The 21,248-nt window shown below is 46.8% G+C and overlaps 1 protein-coding gene across 1 annotated transcript in view; it reads left to right on the top strand.

Annotated features, from left to right (window-relative positions):
- Positions 1-18,029, top strand: part of Gls (glutaminase) — a 71,931-nt gene extending 53,902 nt beyond the window's left edge. The window contains exons 16-19 of the mRNA XM_033756357.1: positions 13,048-13,109; positions 13,981-14,057; positions 14,145-14,208; positions 16,544-18,029. Of these exons, the coding sequence (XP_033612248.1) occupies positions 13,048-13,109; positions 13,981-14,057; positions 14,145-14,208; positions 16,544-16,700 (360 nt within the window). The 3' untranslated portion in view covers positions 16,701-18,029. The remainder of the gene's footprint in view (positions 1-13,047; positions 13,110-13,980; positions 14,058-14,144; positions 14,209-16,543) is intronic.
- The last annotated feature ends 3,219 nt before the right edge of the window (positions 18,030-21,248 follow it).

The following is a 21,248-nucleotide window of genomic DNA, read 5'->3' as shown; positions in this document are numbered from 1 at the left end:
AAAAAAAAAAAAAAAAAATCTGGGGATGTAGCTCAGTGCAAAGGCCCTGGGTTCAATCCCAGCCTAGTAGGAAAAACACACATGTCAAAGTCCAAAGTTCTTCGGTGTAACAGCATGTTCTTTATTACATAGAGCCTTGATTATATGCATCCTGGGTCCAGATCCTTCCACACAACTTACAATTTAAATTAAAAAATTAAATAAGATTGTTTGAGATGAATATTTGAAATGAGACGAATGAACATTTATATTTTCTAAACAATGAAATGACATTGACATCTTGATGAGATTACAAGACAGTTGATTTTGTTAAAATTCTGTGGGAAGCGATACAACAAACCCTCTGAGTTTCTTTTTACCTGAAAAAGTAACTTTAGAGAATGGCCTGAGGGCGGAGGGGCTGGTAGAAGCTGACTTACTGTCTGAAATGTTTCACGTCAAAGATCATATTTCAGCAGAACTTAGAGAATTTTTTCTCCACTTGAAGGATGAAATAAGTTTGTTTTTAGCAAAAGAATAAAACCTTGAGTTTTTTTATCCAGTCTGCTGTGCAGTTTTATTTTCTGTTCCTGTACATGTCTACCACAGAATCGGCAATATAGTTTACTTGGTGTCTCTTACATGTCGGGCTTTGTCATGTAATTGTGTACTTAATCATGTGTCACACTGTATTTGGGGAGCCTTGGTAGAGGGCCACTGATCTGTTTGTGTATTATGTTTTAGCTTTACAAAAAGTCTCTTATTTTTGTTTCGTTTTAAGACAGGATATCTAAGTTGACCTTGAACTCACTGTGTAGCCAGGGTAGCCTCAAACTCAGCGATCCTCCTGCCTCAGCTTCCTCAGTGCTGGGTTTATAGACGTGCACCACCAGAACTAGCTGTAAAAAGTCTTACTGGTGCCATTGTGAGGCATGGAATGTTTTTGTTAAAAAATAAGCAAAAATAGATTGAAGCTTTAGCTTACCTTGTAGTCTTTGAATGTCTTGTGGATATTTTAGGATCTGGGAGGGCTCTGGGCTGTCCAGTGTGATGTATCATAGACGTGAACTTCCATGTCTGTTTCTACCTTAAAGAGTGCATGTAAATTCTGTTCTGTTTCATAATACCTGTTGTAGTATTTTAACACTTCCTTACTGGTTCTATGTAATTTTCTTTCCCCAGTCTTTAGGTAAAATTGGTGACATAAAGCGGTTATCGTATTCCTCATCCATACATAGTCTCAGTCACAGTTTCAAAATGACCATATGTAACTAAAGTCGACAGCAATTTGAAGTGGAAAAAAGTTCCATCTGTGCCTGATGGCTGCGGCAAAGAGCGTGGACATCCAGAGTTCCTTTGTCAGGCCCCTGCGGAACACAGGAAGCTTAGCGGTGCACAGAGAGCTAGGTAGACAGGGACCGGTCGTGCAAGGTGTAGGCCTGTTAAGAGTCAGAAACTGCAGGGTGTACAGGCTATGTAGAGATGACTCCTGAAAGCACAGTCCAGCTGGTGAAGCCTGTAATCTAGGAGGTATTCACTGAATCATGACAGAAGTAATTCAAGTGAGAAATGACTTAATGCCGATGTGTGGAGATCTGCTTCATTTTAATTTATGAAGAAAGTTGCAAAGTGGTAGATCCCGCAGCCACTTCCATGCCTCTGTAACAGACTTGATAAGACGCAAGTAAATAACACTATAATAAATGCCCAAAGTAAACAGTATAGTTAAGTATAAAAATAGGAATGCTGGCCTTCAGACAGAGCTTACTTCTGGGAGGAGGAAGGACACACGCAGCTATAATTTTAATGACATGTCAGAAAAATGGTTAAGCCAGGAAGCTAAGAAGCGGTAGGAAAGTGAAGTGTTGGAGAGCGTGTGACCGGATGCCATTTAGTCTGGGTGCTTGGGTGCAGTTGGCTTTCCCGGAAGTGTAATGTTGATGTTGGGAAGGAGTCAGAGGCAAGGCAGGTAGGATGGATGGGGTCGGCTGGCCTGGAGGTCCCAGACTGCTCTCTGTATGAGCGGGAACCGCCCCATGCTCTCACCAGTGGAAGCTGCCAGACGTGCCTTCAACCCAGGCACCTCCCCAGGCCCTCTCTGCTGCTGCTCGGCCTGTTTTATGGAGAAGATGGGATTGTTTTTTGAGAAGGGGTCCCAGGACAGGAAGGAGTTTAGCACATTTGAGAGGGTAAAAGACAAATACTGAAAGTGAGACAGAATAGAGAATCGGCCACTAATGAATCTCACAACCACATTATGCAGTGTGGATGGGCTTCTCGGATATTAATGTGTATCCGGATTGTTAGGACGCAGCTCCCCTGGGCTTGAAGTTTTTACTTTGCGCTTGGGTGTCTGCCACAGATGACTCGACATGGTTTGGGAAACATGTCTGCAAGGCCCGACAGGCCACATTAGGAGTTCACGTCACAGTGCATCACAAAATTGAAGCTTTTACGAAGGAGAGTGGCCTGATTGGGCTTTTAAGCACTGCTGCGTACAAAGTGGAGGAGTGGGAACGAGCTGGGTGTGATGGGGTGTGGAGCACTGGTGAGAGGGGGCGGTTACGTGTGTTAGGGATGCAGTGGGTGTGAAAGACGAGGGCAGTTTGCCTGCCAGGTTTTTGGTGTGGGTAACAGGTCTGTTTACTAAGGGAGAGCACCAGGGAAGCAAACTTTGGGAGTGAGTCTGGTGTTGGCCATTGTAACAAGGATCAAGATAACCGTGGTTGAAACAAGAGGTTCAGGCCGGGGATTTGGCTCATGGCACCACGCCTGCCTTGCAAGCACAAGGTCCTGAGTTCAATCCTTAGTACTGCAAAACTAAATAAATACACACACAAGAGGTTCAACAATAAGAGGGTTTTTTGTTTTTTAGCAAAGAAAGTCTAAGACTAGGATTGGTACTATCTTAAGATAAACAGTTGCCCTGCGAGCCAGCCTTGGGGTTGGAGTGTGGGGTCTGGCCTCCTCATGCCTGTTGCCTGTGTTGCAAGCTGGCGGATTCACCATTAGTGCCACTGGGGTGTGGCTCCCCCAGCAGAGACCCTGTCCATGGGGGGCGGGCTCATGGAAGCAATCAGGGCAGAAGCTGACCAGGGCTCCAGGGGCTCTGAGCTGGCCAGGCTGGGGGGTGTGCCCGGGAGACCTCCGTTGCAGAGCAGGATGGAGTAGGCTTCACTTGGGCAGAAACCTCAGGTGAAAATTGGGGAGTGCAGTGGTAGTTGGGAGTCAGGAGGAAGAACATCACAAGAAGTCTTGAGCCCTGAGCTGTACCAGGTGCAGAGGAGGCTTTATTTACGTGTTGGTCTTCCTGTTTATTTTGATGTTAAAATGTATTATTTGAAAACTGTTAGACAGTATGGTCACTTTTTTATTGTTTGGTAGCCTCCTACCCCTCCCCTTTAGAAAAAATAGATCAGAGATGTAAAGGCCAGGAGCTATTAGAAAATAGAGCAAGTTTGTCTTTGTAGAAACGATCCAGTAAATAATGAGAACTTGAAGTAGACACAGAAGAGAGGCAATGGTCAGTATAGTGAGGTCCCTGGGAAGAGGTGGGGTCCCGACACTAGCTTTGTAGCGGGAAGAGCACCTCCTCTTAGGTGCAGTCGCACACTCCTATAATCCCAGCACTAGGGAGGCTGAGGCAGGAAGGTCACTGTGAGTTCCAGGCCAGCCTGGGGAACATAGTGAGCTCATCACCGGCCTGAGCTACATAGTGAGACCCTGCCTCAGAAAACAAGAACAAACAACCTCACGGCTCTGCACGGCAGGTTGTGAAGAAACAGGCAGGCGTGCAGGTGTGGGGACATGGCAGCTCCCACCATTCTGAAGAGCACTGGAAGTTCTGCTTCAGATGAGGGCTTGGAGACTGGTAGGGCCTTCAGAGCAAGGAGAAGGTGGGAGGTGCTCAGAGCTGGAGGGACCTGGCGTGTCCGCAGCGCTGCTGTCTGCCCTGACAGTCCCCTCGGTGCCCAGTCTGCATCTGGCGCCGGCATTCAGGCAGGTAGCACCTGCGGTCAGGCCAGGGGTTTCAGGCATTTGTTTGCCAGAGAGGCTGGGGGCTTTAGAAGCTACTCTGGGCCCTTTCTACATAGAATGCCTTTTTTTTTTGCTTCTACTTGAAGATCTTCCAACTAATACAGATTATACTAACAAGTGAGATCTGTGTGTAATTGTGCCAGGAGTGACCTCCTTATTTCACAGAATCAAAGCATCGCTGATACGAATGGTGAATGCTGCCATACAGATGCCAGGCTGTTTTGCAGTGCGGTCCTGATTGTGTGTGTGCGTGCACTATTTATTACACGCATGAATTTTACACTGATACACACATGTATACACCAAACTAAAGAGCTTTATATTTAAGGGTACAAGAGTATCCTTTTCTCCAGAAGCTTTCCGTGTAACATGCTGGCGGAGCTTGGTACCGGGACTTAAATAGTGATCACAGTAGAGTGGCTGTGAACGTGCCCTGCGGAGCACAAGAGACACACATTGTTATTACGTGTGTGTGTGTGTGTGTGTGTGTGGTGTATAAAGCTCACATGTACTTCTCACAGTAGAACCATGAAGTCAACAAAAGAATATGTTACGCCAGGTGCACTCTCAGCTGCTCAGGAAGCTGGGGCAGGAGGATTGCAAGTTCAAGGCCAGCCTGGGCAATTTCGTGAGACCCTCTCCTGAAATGAAAGGGGGTTGGAGTAGAGTGCTTGCCTGTCGTATGTGCAAGGACTGGGATTCAATCCCCAGTATTGCCGAAAGTGCCTGTGTGTATACACACAAACACACAAATACCGTATATACACCTACAGTACAGCCAGAATACAGTTAAGTGTGAGAGTGCTTTCCCCCTAACAGGCAGTTGCTAAGGCTATATGTTGTATTGGAACTGGTGGTAAGAACTCATTTCCAGGTGCCTTCTGTGTCCTGGCAGCTGGATGTAAGGCAGCGGTGGCGAACCTTTGGCACGGCGTGCTGCGGAGGGTTCTTGGTATCACTGAAAGCTCTCAGAGGTCCCCATGACTGTCTGGGGTGTGCTTGGAGAGAAGTCCACAAACCCCAAAGTGAGCCCGTAGTTCCACCTGTGTCACTGACAAAACCTGGTTTTGTTTCTTACAAGGTACACAGCCCCTCTCTCTTTAGGGACCTTGTTTGTATTTATTTTTAATTCACACAAGACATGGTCTTTATAAGAATCTTTTGATCCCAGTGGCCCTGATTTTATTTTTCTCAGCAATGGGTGTAAGTATCTGGTGACCTGTTTCTTCTCTTTCTATTTTATCTTTGTTTCTAGGTTCTTTGACTTCTTTGGGTTCTTTGTAGGTGTTTCTGGATTATAATAAAAATTATAAGCAAGCATAACCACTTTGGGGTTCCAGAAGGACCTTGTGCTCTAATCTGAACCCACTAATGTATCCCTGACTCATCTTCATGATGCTTCACAAATATTTGTAAAGAGAAGACGACCAGGAAGAGAGTGAACTAGGGCTTTGGTAGTTGTCAGAGCGACAAATACTCCTGGGGCTGGCACATGAAAAAGTGCAGGTTTATTCTTCAGAACAGCTGCCTTTGCTTCAACTCATTTCAATTTTATTTTCCTCTACTACTACTACTGCTGCTTTCAGACTGCATCGAGATTTGTTGTTACCTGTTTTAATAATCAGGCCTAAGAAGAGGAAGGCTTATGAATGCGTTGCTATCTTTTTAAGCCATTCATTGGCACAACCAGAATAACATGAGCCACTGAGATAAGGTATTTATTTGCTGCCAGTACCGTGGTAGTCATATTTGTTTTTATTCACATTAACCCGAGACTCGTATTTCAATTTTAAGAGATTTCGATGCAGAGAATAAAGATAATATCTGTAACATTTTCCCATCTGTTGTTCATGGTATTGATACATCAGCTTGAGTTATTTTGTCCCCTTGTTTTCATTAAAAGCAAGCCTCTCTGGTTAGCACCTCAATAGAAAGTGTCTCCGATTTTCCTGTCAGCCGGTTCATTGTTATTTTCTGATTCCCTGTCACAACATACTTACACCTCCGTGCTGTGTGGAGAAAGTCCCAGGTGCTGCTGGGAAATGTGCTGGCGCTGCCAGTCCTGGCGCCACGCAGGCTGGGCCTGCGTCCTCTCCTGTCCCTTCGCAGCCAGTCAGGGCATCACCAAGAAGAGCGGGACTGACGTTGCTCAGCTCAGTTGGGCAGCAGTTGTTTCATACTCGCTCTTCTGTTGGAATCTTTTTCGTCTTCTAGAGTTGTCAGACTCGTTTGAGATGCTTGTGACTCTTTGGTTTACCAATAAATGAAATTATTTCTGATTAATGTGCTCAGTGAGGCATGTTGGGAATGATAAGCTGAAATATATCTTCACTGAATCGAGAGCAGGGTGCGATGTTTGGGGCTGCCATTCTGACCGTGTACTCTTAAAGTAAATTTCTATAAAATTGTCTCTCCTTTAGGGTGAAATTACCGATTAACTTTTCTCTCTTGGAATTACCATAGGAGAACCCCCGGTATATGTGTAGAAATTTGGAAATACGGTCATGAAATTGCTGTGTTGCTCTCCATGTAAAAGACTGTTTCTCATCCTCTGATCCTATTTTGTCCCTTTGGATTAGTTCTGTCCGTATATAGCACGCTAATATCTGTGTCTGAACAAGCCATTGGGAAGCTTCGAACATGTGGCCTCACACTCATTTTAGACATTTAATCAGAAAAGCAGTGTAAAGCGAGCAGACTGGAGCACTCCTGTAACCCCAGCACTCTGGAAAGCTGAAGTAGGAGGACTGAGTTTGAACCCAGCCTGGGCAACTTAGTGAGACCCTGTCTCAAAATGAAAAAAATCAGGGCCGGGGATTTAGCTCAGTGGTTCCGCTGCCTGCCTTGCAAGTGCAAGGATCTGAGTTCAATCCCCAGTACCAAAAAAAAAAAGAAAGAAAAAGTAAGGGCCGGGGAGGTAGCTCAGTGCAAAAGCCCTGGGTTTAAACCCCAGTTCTTGGGGTGAGGGGAGGGAAAAAAAAAAAGCAGTATAATTTTGTTTTATACATCCTTTCTAATACTAAGCTCAGCAGGGACAGAAAGAGGAAATATGTTTGACTGCATTTGCAGTATGCAGGTTTATTTTTCTGCCCTTGCCAGCAAGGAATTTAATTTACATAATGGGGAACTGCAGTTTTTCCTTTATGCTGTAGCGCGGGTACTGTGTTTTAACCTGCCTGTGAGAGAAACATTATGAAGGAAGGCTCAAAACTTGTTTTCATTTCACAGCCTCAAGTGGCCAAGTTCGAGTGAAGCTTTTAAAACGAAACTGGATCTGCAGTCACGATGGTTTATTTATCAGACGCAGAAGGGTATCCATCCCACGACACAGATCCTGTAGCGACCTGGAAACCGGAGAGCGGTGCCCGTCAAACTAGAAGGGACAGGAACAGGGTGGCTTTTCAGTTCCTTGCTTTTATTTATTTTTTTCTTTAGAGCCATTGCAAAAGAGCTGAATTAGTCTTTGTATGAAGACAGAAACTCAGGATGAAAAACAAGGGACAGCTTAGTTTTGCAGTTGGTAGAAGAGTGGGAAATACAGTAATTGAGTCAAACATAAAACCAGTGACGCAGTGTTCCCTCGTGTCCCTCCGTCCATCTCTCTCTTTCCCTGTCCTTTTCTTTGTATTTAGCGAAGGCCTGTTATGAATTCAAGCCAGTGCTATTTAATCTTTTAATTTCCTTCTATCTTTTGTAAACATGATGAGCTCTGTTAACTCACATCATCCAGGTCAAATTCTATGGAAATAAGAATCCAGGATACCCGAGTTTGTCCCAGCTACTTCACTAATGGGTTTGTGAGTAGAGTCAACACTCTTACTAATCTCGGTGATGGTGACAAAATACATCTAGCCTGTCTAGGATTTTTTTGTACCGGGGATCGAACTCAGGACATTGTGCTTGCGAGGCAGGCAGCGGCTCCACTGAGCTACAACCCCGGCCCGTCAGGGATTTTAAAAAACAATTATAAGCTTACTGAATTTTTTAGGGCCATCCACTGTGTTTTTCAGAGTGATGTGACGATATAACCAGTAATTGCAAGTCATGCAAGTTAGCTTCTTACCCAAGTTCAACGTGGACCTGTGAAACTGATAGAATCTCTGCCCGCTTCTAGCTATTGTGGAAAAAAGTAAGGTTCCGGTATGGCAGGCATGCCAGTGTTAAATGGACTCTGTGAACTGTAACATTTTTGTCCTCCCGTTGCCATGACTTGTACAAATAAACTAAGATAAGGCTGTCTGGTTCCAGCAGTTCTGACGGATGATAAGAAAAACGGTAGTGCTGGAAAATCTGCAAGTTGAAGGGAAAACTGTTGACATTTAATTAATAAATGTTTAATGACTACCCAGACGAGGCTTCTGTCTCCTGTGGATGTGCGTCCACTGAACACTCAGAGGCCGTGTTACTCCGTGTGTCATGAGGAACGATTCATCACGCTGTTAGCCTTTATTTGTGGACCGTGGCTTCCTTGAGGGGTGTTTTAAAACTGACATGACTGAAGTGGCCTGCAGGGCACATGGCCGCCGTGGTTCTCATGGGAGTTCTGGAAGGGGGAGGGAGGACTGAACTCGCCCGGGCCCTCCTCGGGGTGCTCGCCGTGGTGGGCGATGCGGATTGCAGAGCGTGTGCCCTTCCACTCGGGTAATGGGCAGAACGCTTTCACGGAGCGGGAAGGGAGCTGGCCCGAGTGATCTACACCGCCTCTGTTGTCTCCCAGCTGTTAAACCAGTCTCATCGTGGTGCTCGGCGTTCTGGCCGTAGCTCGTTTCAGGGTCTGTGCGCTTTAGAATGTCGGTGGCTGTTTGCTGGCATGAAGGGCGTTGCTGGGTTTGGTTTTAAATGATGCCTGTGCGCATGCTGCCTTTGAGTGCTTTCCTGTCTGGAGAACAGGACGCTCACTTCGTGGAGGGTGGGACATGGGTCACCAGTGAGTGTCCTCTCCCCCAGGTAGGAAAGCCCTGGGCGGCAGCCTTTTCTTCCGGAGTGGGGAGGTAAGACGCAGAGATGCAGCCCGTGGCACGTGTGAGGTAGCCCAGGGAGGCAGTGCGGCAGGACATTCATTACTTGGACAACCACTCACAGCAGGCTGGAGAGAAGCACATTTCAGAGAGACTGGCAGTCAGGGTGCTTTCGGGAGACGGAATTCCTGGTGTGCACAGTGGTTGGGAAGAGAGGAGGTCTCTGGTGCCTGTCCCCGGTAGGTGCTGTCACAGGGCTGACTGGCAGCAAGCAGTGCATGTAGTGGGTGCTGGTGTGCCTTTCCTGGGCAAGTGCAGCCGCGAGAAAGGGTTACAGGCTGGCCTGGGAGGCAGGGGAGGGCTGACTGGGAGTCTGGGAGTTAGCAAACACCCAGACAAAACGGGTGCCAGGAGAGGCCACTTTCGCTCTCTCAAGGTTGAGAGAGAAAAATAAGCCAGACTGAAGAGCCTCAGAGGCAAAGCTAAAGAATTTAAATTTCATCACCGACGATTTTGGAGTCTCGGCCTCCTCCACTTAGAAACTGATGAAGGTGATTAGAGTTGTTCGGGACATTCTGGAATCTAGGCATGGAAGCAGGTGCCCAGGTAGGAGGAGTGGATGAGCCCGGTCTCGATATTTGGAGGTGTAGAAGTTAAAGCAAGTGAAGGAATTATTAATAATTATAATTTAATCCCCAAATGGTAGTAAAAAATTAGGTATCTGATGCTTTTAGTCCGCAGGTATTCAAGGGCACCAATTCTGTATGTTGTTAGGTAGTGGATTACACAAAAGAAAGAGAACCTATGTATGGTCTCTGCCCGCATGGAATGTATATTTAACGGAGTAAGACAGTAAGTTTACACACACACACATGCTTGGAAGGCTGGGGCAGGATGGGGCACTGAGTTCAAGGCTGGCCTGAGCTACGCGGGTTCATAACCAGCCTGGACAACATAGCCTGTCTCAAAAGAAACAACAAAAAGGAGAGCAATGGGGAGAGATGCAGGTGTGCTTTGGAGGCAGAGGAAAGAGCTCTTGTCAAGGTGATAGGTGTGGGTTGTAAGAGCCCAGGATCAAGGAATATGATTAGTATAGTCCTGTATGGATTAGTAATTCTGTTCCTGGAAAGATGCAGATCCTGTCTGTATTATAGAGAGATACACCTCCCAGCAGAGACACCAACCTTACCTTCGTGGCAAGAGGCTGAGCTGGGAATCCCGGCTGGGGCTTGGTGACTTGTGGAGGAACCAAGCTGTGTGAGCCAACAGCAGCCCTGGGTGATGTTCCAGGCTGTAGGTGAGCAAGGGGGGACTGTCGTGTCATCCTCAGAAGAGCCAGGTGCAAGCAGGGAAGCCAGACTGGTCATTCTTGTTTGGACCTTCAGGTGAGGTGCCCGTTAGGCCTCCTGGAGATGACTCGTGGGAGGCAGGCGAACATGGACTTCCGCAGGGCGGGCTCTCCGGGCCGTTGCCAGTTTTGAGTTTGCAATGTCAGGGTGACAATCAAGTGAAGCCATGAAGTTGTTTAGTGACAGTGACTTAGATGAAAGGCCCGGACTGGGAAGCCATTCTGCCGAGAGGAAGACAGGGAACTCTGAGGGGCATCACGAAGGCTGCGGCTGGCCCTCGGCCTCCAGGTGGGGCGATGCACCCACCAGGCAGCCAGCAGGAGCAGGGAGGCAGATGGGCTCGGGTGTCGGTGATCGGGTCTCGGGGTGAGGGAGGGCTGCTGGGCTCACGAGTCTCCCAGAGGGAACCGTGACGTGGTTGTCATTTCATGGAGTTAGAAATATAAATTGTAAAAACATCCGTGGAAAGTGGGGAGCGATGGGGCCAAGTGTGGGTCTTTCAAAATAGGGTGAGTCTGTGACTGTCCAGGCAGATGGGGCCTGTGGGGGAGGGAGAGTTGATGGTAGGAGCAGGACAGGTGCTGAGCAGGTCATGGGCTCTGGAGAATCCATCTGGAGGATGCAGTGAGGAAGGGACTGGGAATAAAAAGGAGGATGCTTATGGGTTTAAGGCAGAGCGGGAAGGAAAGAGTAGGTATTAGAAGCAAGCGTTTTGCGTGACAGCAAGAGGAGAGAGAGTGTTTTATCTTTCAGTAAAATGTTGGTGAGTATCACCTGCTTTAAGGTCACCATTGCTATTAAAGGCCCAACGAAAGTGTGACAGGAACTAACAAGAAATTGTCAAGAGACAGCGGGAGTGTGATATTCTCTTAACTGCCGATCAGTACCCTGCAGCCTAAGCATGAAGGGCTCTGGGGATGTGGAAGTGACAGGCGAAGAGGGAGAGGAGTGGAAGACCTCTGCAGCGGAGGTCCGTACCCTAGGAGCAAATCAGCCACCTGGAGGCGAAAGCCAAACAGCCCAATCCTGTGTTTACCTCCTGCCTAGAAGGTGTGGGTTTGCAGTGCAGGGGTCCAACAACTGGACCAGGAGAGATGCTGGTAAATGTCAGGACAGCCTGCGTGACACGGAGTCCTGCACTCTTACGGGGACCAATTAGGGCTTCGGATTCTGGGCAGGGCCGGGCAGGAATCCAGTGGGCCGGAAGGATGGAGGTGAGGTGGCTTGGAAGAGATGCTTCACGTGCAGTGAGTGGGGGCCTCCGGGGGTGCACAGCCCTGATAGCTGGGTGGCTGAGCGCTCACACTCATGAACCGCCGAGAGACCTAATGCATCCAGCGGAGCCACTCCCACAGAGCAGCCTGTGGGCCAGTTTCTATGAAACACACTTGAAAATGCTGGGTCAGAGGAGCCCAGCAATCGTCAGCTCATGGTGTACCTGTCCCCAGGTTGTGTGAAAGGGAAACTCGGGCAAAGGGGGATCCCCGTGTTCAGATCTTTTTTCCTTTTTGCAGCACCAGAGATGGAACCCAGGGCCTTTGTACTCAGCTATCTTTCCAGCCTTTTTGTTTTTACTTTTTTGCAGTACCAGGGATCGAACTCAGACCCTTGTTCTTGCCAGGCAGGTGCTGCACCACTGAGCTACGCCCCCAGCCCTATTTTTGAGACAGACAAGTTCTCACTAGATTACCTAAATGGGACTCAAAATTGCAACCCTCCTGCCTCAGGCTCCCTCAGTGCTGGGATTACAGGCACGCACCACTACACCCAGCTCTGGTTTCAGATATAGAAGCACAGCAGCAGGACCGTGGCTTTATTTTGTGGCATCCCAAGTTACTTTCCATCCCTCCAATTAGAATTCCTTTTTCTGCCATTGAGTCCAGTATTAGTTGTGGCACCGGTATGAATGTTGAAGTTGCCAAATGTGAGACAAAATTGGGAATGTATGAAATGTTTACAAACAGATGATCGATAGTGGGGTTTTTCATAAGTAGAGTTGGATAAAGTCTTTATGAAAGCAACCAAAAAACGAGTGCCTTTGAGGACGAGTAGCATTGTCCCTTTCATTGTAAAAACAAGAAAGTGCTTACCTGTTAAGCTATTCACTGAGTCTTGACCCACCCAGTGACGGCGACCTGATATTTGGGAGTTTACCCACCTTTTAAGCAGTGCGATGGCTTCTGAGAAAGGCCCCAGTTGTCACCATCTGGGCACTGAACTGCACTCCTGGGAAGGACAGTACAGCCCCTTGTCCCCATTGTCAAGTTTAAGACAACAAACACTGACTTCTGTCCCTTAAGATGCAAGGAGGCCCACGATTGGTGGGGACAGTGATGGCTGGCAGGGGCTACACACTTATGTAGCATGATTGTTTTGAATAAGGATGTGACGTGGATTTGATCAGTGTACAGACTTGGCCACAGTACTGAGCCACACTACGCTAGAAGAGTTGTAAAGTGACCCCAAGTGCAGACATCTCAGACTGCGCCTATCACATTGTGCTGGCGGACAGCATTGCTTCGCTCCTTCCCCGTGTACACCTTCATGCATTTCCCATCGCCACGTGTGGGACACGCCACGTGTGCCCTTTTGGTTTTGGAAGTGCACTCGGGATAACTCACGTGATGGGCTGAGTGTTCAAAGTGTGTGGAAACGCTTCCGGGATCACGGGGGCATGCACTGTGTGTTCACCTGCGGAGCTCTGAACTTTCTTTTCTTTGCAGGTCAAGTCAGTGATAAACCTTTTGTTTGCTGCGTACACTGGAGATGTGTCCGCTCTTCGAAGGTATGGTAACAGGTGGGCCAGCATGTGGTTGGCAGGCACCTAGCAGATTCCTTCGGGGCAAGCACATGCTAAGGTTCACGGCCACTGCCCTCCAGTAAAAGTGATCTAAATAATCTGTATTATATCCGCAGCTCCAGTGCCAAAGGCCCACTATTGAGTCTTGTCCTTTCTCTCTCCTGTAAAAGCCCAGATTTCTCCTTCCCCAGGGGGAAGTGGCCAACTAGTATTAATGGTTTGCTCTGTCGGGACACATTCAGTGTCCAGCAGATCACCAGGATTAGAAAGGCTATATTCTTCCATTTCACCAATATAAGGTGCTTGTGTAAGGTTGCCCCTGACCTTTCAAGTGCAAAGTATCTAGGCTCCATTTCCATGCTTGTTTTGGTACCAGGGATCAAACTCGGGACCTTGAACTTGTGAGGCAGGCGGCAGAACCACTGAGCTAAATCCCAGCCCATTTCCATGCTTGTTGCAAGCCTACTTAGTACACACAAACTACGGATTGTGAAATTCGTTTACACAGTGGGAGACTTCGTGAAAACACGTCGTGTACTTAAGATACCAGCTTCTTGCCCTTCTGAGACCTTGCCCCTAAACCCTGGCAGTTGTGCCGCTGTTCTGGAGTTTGAATGAGAGGTGGTTAGTACTTCGTCTTACCCCAGTAATAGCGAAGCTAAGGAATGGAGGTGAAGTGGCATCTCCCCAGGCAGGCAGGACACCTGTGTCCCGGGCCCATGGGGCTGTAGTTACCAGTCTGGAACGAGGTGAGGATCGGCACCCCTGGGGCCCTTGGCCTGTAGTGACAGAGTAAACACTGCGGGTGTGAATGAAATTCACTGCGTAACCAATGACTGCGCTTACGGATTTCCAGATTTGCATTGTCGGCCATGGACATGGAACAGCGGGACTATGATTCCAGAACAGCACTGCACGTCGCTGCCGCAGAGGGTAATACGTAAAAGCCACTCCTGGTTTCTTCCCCAGACTTTGTTTCTACTCGAAACTAAAATCTTTTTTTGTTTTGGGTGGGTATAGGTCACGTGGAAGTTGTTAAATTTTTGCTGGAAGCTTGCAAAGTCAATCCTTTCCCCAAAGACAGGTGAGCGTTTATCTTGCCTTCTAATGTGATTGGCGGGGCAGGGTTTATGATGCAGGGCTGGAGTGTTCGTGAGTGTGGTACCCACACCACCGCGGCGTTCCTGAATGTTACGGTGCCTTCAGACTGCAGAGTTTATTCCGTCTCCCGAATCCTGTCTCTTAACTAGGGGCCATGTATCGTTCGAAAGTTTTCAGCTTTGCCTATCAGTCAACACACTGGGGGTGAAGACAGGTCTTTGTGTGTGGAAAGAGAATGTGGGATTTCTGTCCTCATGGGGCTTTTAACTACGTACCCAGCAGATAAGGTGAACATGTACAGAAACACACGTGTAAGAACTTGAGTAGCTTGGATTTTGTTGAAATCCCTGGATTTAGGTGGAATCCGTTTTACGTGACTGTGGAGGCTGAATCTTAACGAGTGCCTTGGGAAAGAATGAGATCGGAGGGCATGGATGAAAAGGGCATTCTGTGAGCAGCAGGCAGGGTGCAGCCTGTGCCCTTCTCCCCCTCCTGGGGTTCACATAGCAAACTGACACATCTGTAGCAAAAGCTGTCCAGTGGCCAGGGTGGCTGCCAGGCCACTGTGCGGTGACCTCTGCCCTCATGTGCCTGGACATTTCGTGTTGGTGTGGCGGGGATGAGCCAGGCAGGAGAACAAAGGTTTCAGAGAATTTACAAGGAGAAAATGCTTGATGGGGGCGGGGGGGTCTGACAGGTAGGACTGTGGGGTTAGAGTTGAGAAATGGGAGCTGCTCTGAGTTTGGAGCAACTTGATTACTCTCTAGCATTTAGTCTATCAAGTTGTAACTATTTTCGTTTTCAATGGAGACCTGGGGTCTTAATGGTTCACCGTTCAAGAAATGAGAAGTTACAGTGCCAGTGCCTGAGAAGCAGTTAGCCATTTTGTGAGCGTGGTAACAATTTGATTACCTGACATCATCTCTGTAATTGTTAAAAAGAACCGTGATTAGAATGACCTTATTCCAAACCTCACTTGGTTGTCAGCCCGCTTCTCAGGAATGCTCATCGGCTCTTTTTAGAGCAAGGAAGTGTACAGTGTGTTTCCAGTTCGACTAAAGCGGTATTAAATACACACAGAAAATACTGTACCTACTGTGCTTTGAATTTGAAACTCCCGCCCCCAAAACTTGCCTCTATGATTGTGGAAGTAAAAATACCATGTAATGGGCAAAGTTAGGTAGCTAAGTAACTAACTTGGTAATGGCATCTTCGTTCATTGCCAGAAGAGAAGCTGGAAACCCAAGATAATTCTTTTTATTTCATAGAAAACTAACTTGCAGTTGGCACCAGCTATTTACAGAAACTCACATAATCACTTGCTGTTGACGATGACGAAAAGTCCCTGTGTAAAACCGCTGACTCCCTAAACTAATGCAGGCCTTTAGAGAAGCAAACGCCACCAATTCTGCCACCTTCTGGGAAACACAGATACTCATAAAGTGTTACTTACCTGATTTTAAAAATTAAGGTTACCAAAAACGTTAAGAATTTTAAAACACCTCTTGATTCCATACTGTGACCCCAATAAGAGGCTAAAAGGTTGAGACGGAAAAGAAAGGACACAGGGAGGGGCCAGAGGGTGACCAGGAGCCCAGGAATATGAACCCAGCAGCTACAAGAAGCCAGCGAGCGAGCATCTAGAGTGGAAAGTTTTAGGGAACCCAGGTTCACCCTGTCATTGACTGGACCCCCGGCTTTTGTGGGGCTGTCGTTTTTAACTGCAGTCTTCACCTTCCTCACCGAGTGCGGAAGTAAAGTTAGTCTTCCCGTCAGCAGTGGTCCGGCGAGGGTACCACTTTCCATCCAGGCTGCAGACGATGAAAACATTGCTTCCTGCAGCCCGTCTTGGCCCTGCAGTGTGTTTAAGCCCTCGTGACATCGTGATCGTTTTCAGACTCCTGAGATTTAATGTGATCTTTGAGTTGATGGGGTCACAAAGTTTTTGTCAGAGGCTAGGATGATGCAGGTTATTTACCTGATTTTTCTTTTAACATTTTCTTTTAAGAGAGATCCATTAGGCTTTTCATGGAGCTACAAATTCAGGAACCCTAGATGTGTCTGTTACACCTGTCTGTAATAGGACTTCTCTTATATAACGATCCTGGACAAGCACTTGGAGTGCGAACAAGAGCCTCTATGGAGATCCTTTTCCTCCTTACATCCCAGCTGATCTCTGAGACCACTTTTTGAATTATAAACCCCTTTCTGCATTTTCTAATTTACTCTTAGTGGCTGAATCTGGATGGCCATTTAGCCTGCACTGAAACGCAGGGATGCAGGGTGCTCACTCCCATCCTCCTGTGTCACTCGTTTAGGTGGAATAACACTCCCATGGATGAAGCACTCCACTTTGGACACCACGACGTATTTAAAATCCTCCAGGAGTACCAGACCCAGTACACACCCCACGGAGATTCCAGCGAAGGGAAGGAAAACCAAACCGTCCACAAGAATCTTGATGGACTGCTATAAAGGTCTTAAATCCCGAGGTTTAAGTCACTTACCTATTTAATCGTGGAAAATGATTAGGAAGAACTTGTGTATTTCTATCTGGTAGTGATGCATATTTTACAACATTTGTTCATTTCAGTGTTACCGGAGTTTTCTTCATTGTGCGCACAGGACAAATCTGATCTCTTTGGGGAAAAAATAGAAATAAAACAATCTCCCTCCATAATGTGAGCAATATTTACCTCGTGCATTGTACAATTTGATGTAAAAGAAGTAGTTACCGATGCTAGCTTAACCGTGTGGTCTTCCCGACTTGTGTGTGTTGTGAGCTTTCAGTTTCTGGTGATAATCAGATTGCATCTATAAATTAAACTCTGTCATACAGTCTCTCCTGAGGGGTCGAGGCTGTCTTTAGACAAACCGTGTGATTTTCAAGACTTCAAATATAGATTTAGTTTGAGTGTTTGAACAACAATATGCACTTAGGGTTGAATGTTTAAATTATCTATCACCCTCAATTCACAATGTGACTTTAAATATATAATAGTTAACTGTAAGTAGGATAAGTAAATTCAGATTACTTTATCAGGGAATCTGTTTAAGATGTTTGGTGACCAAAATACATGTGTGAATATAGTTATACTTTTGAAAAACTTTCCTTTTTCTATGTCCCCTTAGTCCAGCCCCTGTGCTCAGGCGTTAGCTATCTGCCTCTTCCCTCTGGCCGGGACAGGGAGTGCTGGCGAACTATGCAGTTTTCACGTTTTCACAGTCAGAAGATCGCCTTGCACTTCTGGCGTCAGAGCGAGAACTTCACCATTCATCTGTAGAGGATGAACCAGAGACCAAACTACTAAGCTAAGTATAAACTAGTCCACTCCCTCAGTCTAAAAAAAAAAAATGAAGGCACAGGCTTCTATGGCTCTCAAAGAAATTATACACAAATTTAGAACTGTTCTGCGCTCCCCAAGTAATTCTGATGATGTGGGACCTGGGGCAAATGACATTTGTTTTCGAACCTGTCATTCAAAGTCTGCACCAAGATACTCGTCCTCTTTGGGGGGGCCACTGGCTTGCTCCAGGTGTCTTCTGATTCCCTGTTGTATAATTTTCAGTGGGCTCTGTAGTTCAATAGTAAGAAAAGGCCATTTCACTAAATGGAGACCCATCACTTTTCTAAGGAAGGTGATTCATGAGTGAGGAAAGTGGGCAAAGGGGTCTTCAGAAGAGAAATAGCGATTTCCTAGGTCTTGCACATACGTTTGGTCCTCTCATGCCTCAGAGATAAAGGAGTGTTACCGAGGATTTCTGATCCTAAGCACATGTCCAGCACACACGCACACACAAAAACTATGTGTAACAAAATGAACATTAGCAGCTACCAAAAGCTAGCTGTTACCACATTAAGAAGGCCATTTCCTTTTAGTTCCCCGATCAGCACAAACTGCTGCTTCCAAGTTTATGACACCTGCAGGCACATACACACTCGTTCCAGCAACCTCCGGGTGCGACCGTGGCCATATTGCCAGGCCCAACTTCCATGTGGATGGGCTGGGCAGCACCAGCTCCAGGGCTACTGTGAGCGGATGCGTCTGGGTTGAAACCAACTGATAACTGCACAAACAGCAGCTTTGTGTGCCTGAATCGTATAGTAAGGTGGTTCCCTTGTGTAGCTTGAAGACTTTTTTAACAGTGATTTCTGAGGCTTTTCATTTATCTGGGATCAAAGAGTTTTCATCACTTTTTCAGATCAAAACTGTTGTAAATTCTTTGTGGTGGAGCTCAGTATGCCCCTATTTATCCGTGTTATTTATGCTCTGGCTCTTCGCTTTTGGCTGGTAATAATGAGTACGTTTGTTTTAAACGCTTTCTTGTACGAGCTGTTAATTGCTGCTGTCACTAAACTCCAAAGAGTTTCATTTTGGCTGTAGGATCTCATGGCCCTTTCATGCATCATGAGAGCTTTAGATGGTCCTGTTGATTTACAGCTTTGTATGCGTTGCCATTCTGCTGGTCTCTTCTCATCCTCTCATCCTGTTGATACCACCCCACCCCCTTGCGCTGATCAGCGTTCGTGCTGTTGTCTGTCTGGTAGGGACTGAATGGCCTGATGTTGGAGTTAGGTTCTTCCTGGGGATTACATGGCTATGAATGTATTTGCTTCCAAAGTGAATCTAATCTTGAAACTATAAATTGTAAGTATTCTGAAATTGGGAAACATTTATTTTAAATGAAATCAGGTAGTGTTGCTTTTTACGCATAATAAATACATGTATCAAAAAAATTGTGTGGAAAAATGAATCTTCTTGCAAAGTTTTCTCTTTTGCCACTGGGTTGGGAAACTGCTAAACACAGGTACTTTGTCCAGATGGTTCAAACACACTTTTTTTTCCTTTTTATGACCCTGGAGGTCAAACCAGTGGCACTCCAGCACAGAGCTACATTCCTAGTCCTTTCCTTTTTTTTTTTGAAACAGGGTGCTGTTAAGTTGCCAAGGCTGGACTGAAATTTGTAATCCTCCTGCCTCAGCGTCAGAGTTGCTGGGATTATAAGCACTGCCACCCCCACTTCTCAGACCCATTCCTGATGTCTGCTCAGAGCAGGAATCCCACCATGACCAAGAGGAGAATCCTATGAGGGGTTTCTTTTGGAGAGGAGGGGGTGGGAGACACGATTCCAGTCCTCTGTCCCACAGTTTGGAAGTGCTTTCAGAGTAGGTAAACGCTTGTCTAACTGAACCACTGAACATTTTCTTGAAAGAGAAGAAAGGTGGTTTTCACAAAGCTTTGAGATCTGCATGGAGAACTGATCCAGGCAGCCTTGCCAGGACCTGAGCTGGGCCAGCTGGTGAATCAGAGCTTGTGCCCAGCTCCTCCTGTGTGGGGACCACTGGTGTCCTTTCAGGGCTCAGGGTGGGTGAACCCCATGCCTTCATGTAGCAAGGTTCTTTCTCACAGACAAAGGAGCTTGGACATAGGAGCCACAGTGTTGCGCAGTCTTCATTACTGATGTTTTAGGAACAGAAGAGACAGTTACCAGAGATTCCCTTATCTAACCAACTCTTCTGGTGAGCTGGGGCCCAAGAGCAGGCCACCTTACAGAACCCTTGGTCCCAGGCGTGCCTTTACACCCTGCAACACAGCTCACACACCGTACGGGCAGAACATGCATTGAACTTACTTAGGCCACCTGAGGTGGCCTTTTTCACAGTACTGGGTATTGAGCCTAGAGCCTTCACACTGACCTGCTTCCTCAGCCCTTTCTAAATCTTTAAATATTTTTTAGGACAGAGTCTTGCTAAATTGCTAAGTTGCTTGGGCTGGGCTCGAACTTGGCATCCTCCTGCCTCAGTCTCCCACACGCTGCGATTACAGGCGTGTGCCCCTGAGCCTGTCTCTGCTGAGTTTCGAGGACAGGCATAAGTGTGCAGTGTTACATCCCGACCATGGCCAGGCCCAGCCGAGTATGTACACATACACACACAGGGACACGTGACAGGAGCACAACAGACACCAGGGTGACCCGGCCGTGCAAAGCTGGATTTGTTGCTTATGTAAAAAGAGCATTTTATTTTTGCGGGATTTTTTGAGGATGGGGATAACCTTTCTAATTTTACTTGATACATCCTTACAGTATAATTCATAGGTCATAGTAAATTCATAAATCTTATAGTAGGTAGCAGTTAAAACATGGCCTTTAGGGGAAGGTGATTTTACAGTTATGTCTGGAAGGGATATCGTTTACCAGAGAGTCAAGCTGCGTGTTTTCAGAAGAGATGGTTTAGAAAATTAAGGAAGTTATTCAAAACAGGAGTGAGATCAGGTAAAACAACTGGATGGAAAGACAATGAAGGTAGAGGTTGGGGATTTTATTTCTATTCCTAAGCCTAAGCCCTGCTCCAAGTCTGTGTGAAGAAGGCCATGCCCCTCACTGCCTCTCCAAACGGTCAATGAAAAGCCTACTCCGAAGTCAGCCAGCCAGGCAGGCAGGCAGGCAAGACATCACGAAGCAGGGAAGGCCGAGTTTCAAGAAACTTAGAAGAACTCGGGTCTGCTGGTGGGCTGACGGCACTCTGCACTGCAGGCAGCTCGGGGTCTTGCATACTCAAATAAGTACGGTTCCCGACACATCAAAGAGTTTCATTTCTTAGTGAGTATAACACCTCACCTGGAGTCAGTTCACCAAAACCTGCGGGTACTGGGAATCACTATCACTTAGGGCTCTAAAAACAATTCTGATCATCTTTAGCCACAAAATCTTAAGCTTTAATAGGTTAGGTGACTGCACTAGAATCTCTGACCCAGTAGCTTACAACTTAGGATCCCAAGAGCAGAGTCCTTGTTTTGTTGACCAGCGTTTCCCAAACATCTAGCCAGCACCTGGCTTGTGGCAGCTCAGTGTACATGTGTCTGATGGGTTAATAAGTGAATGAGTCTTGACCCCAAGATGCTACCAGTAAATAACGCTTTACTTTGGGAACAGTACCTCATTTAAATGGTTAGCTACTAGAATTTTCAAAATGCTGTAGCTTTTTGCTGTCCTTCCGCTGGGACAATCAGATGCGACAGA

The sequence above is a fragment of the Fukomys damarensis genome, unplaced genomic scaffold, assembly GCF_012274545.1.
Source record: "Fukomys damarensis isolate Sample0158 unplaced genomic scaffold, DMR_v1.0_HiC HiC_scaffold_26, whole genome shotgun sequence".
Classification (NCBI taxonomy): Eukaryota; Metazoa; Chordata; class Mammalia; order Rodentia; family Bathyergidae; genus Fukomys; species Fukomys damarensis.
This window is presented reverse-complemented; position numbering and strand designations above follow the sequence as displayed.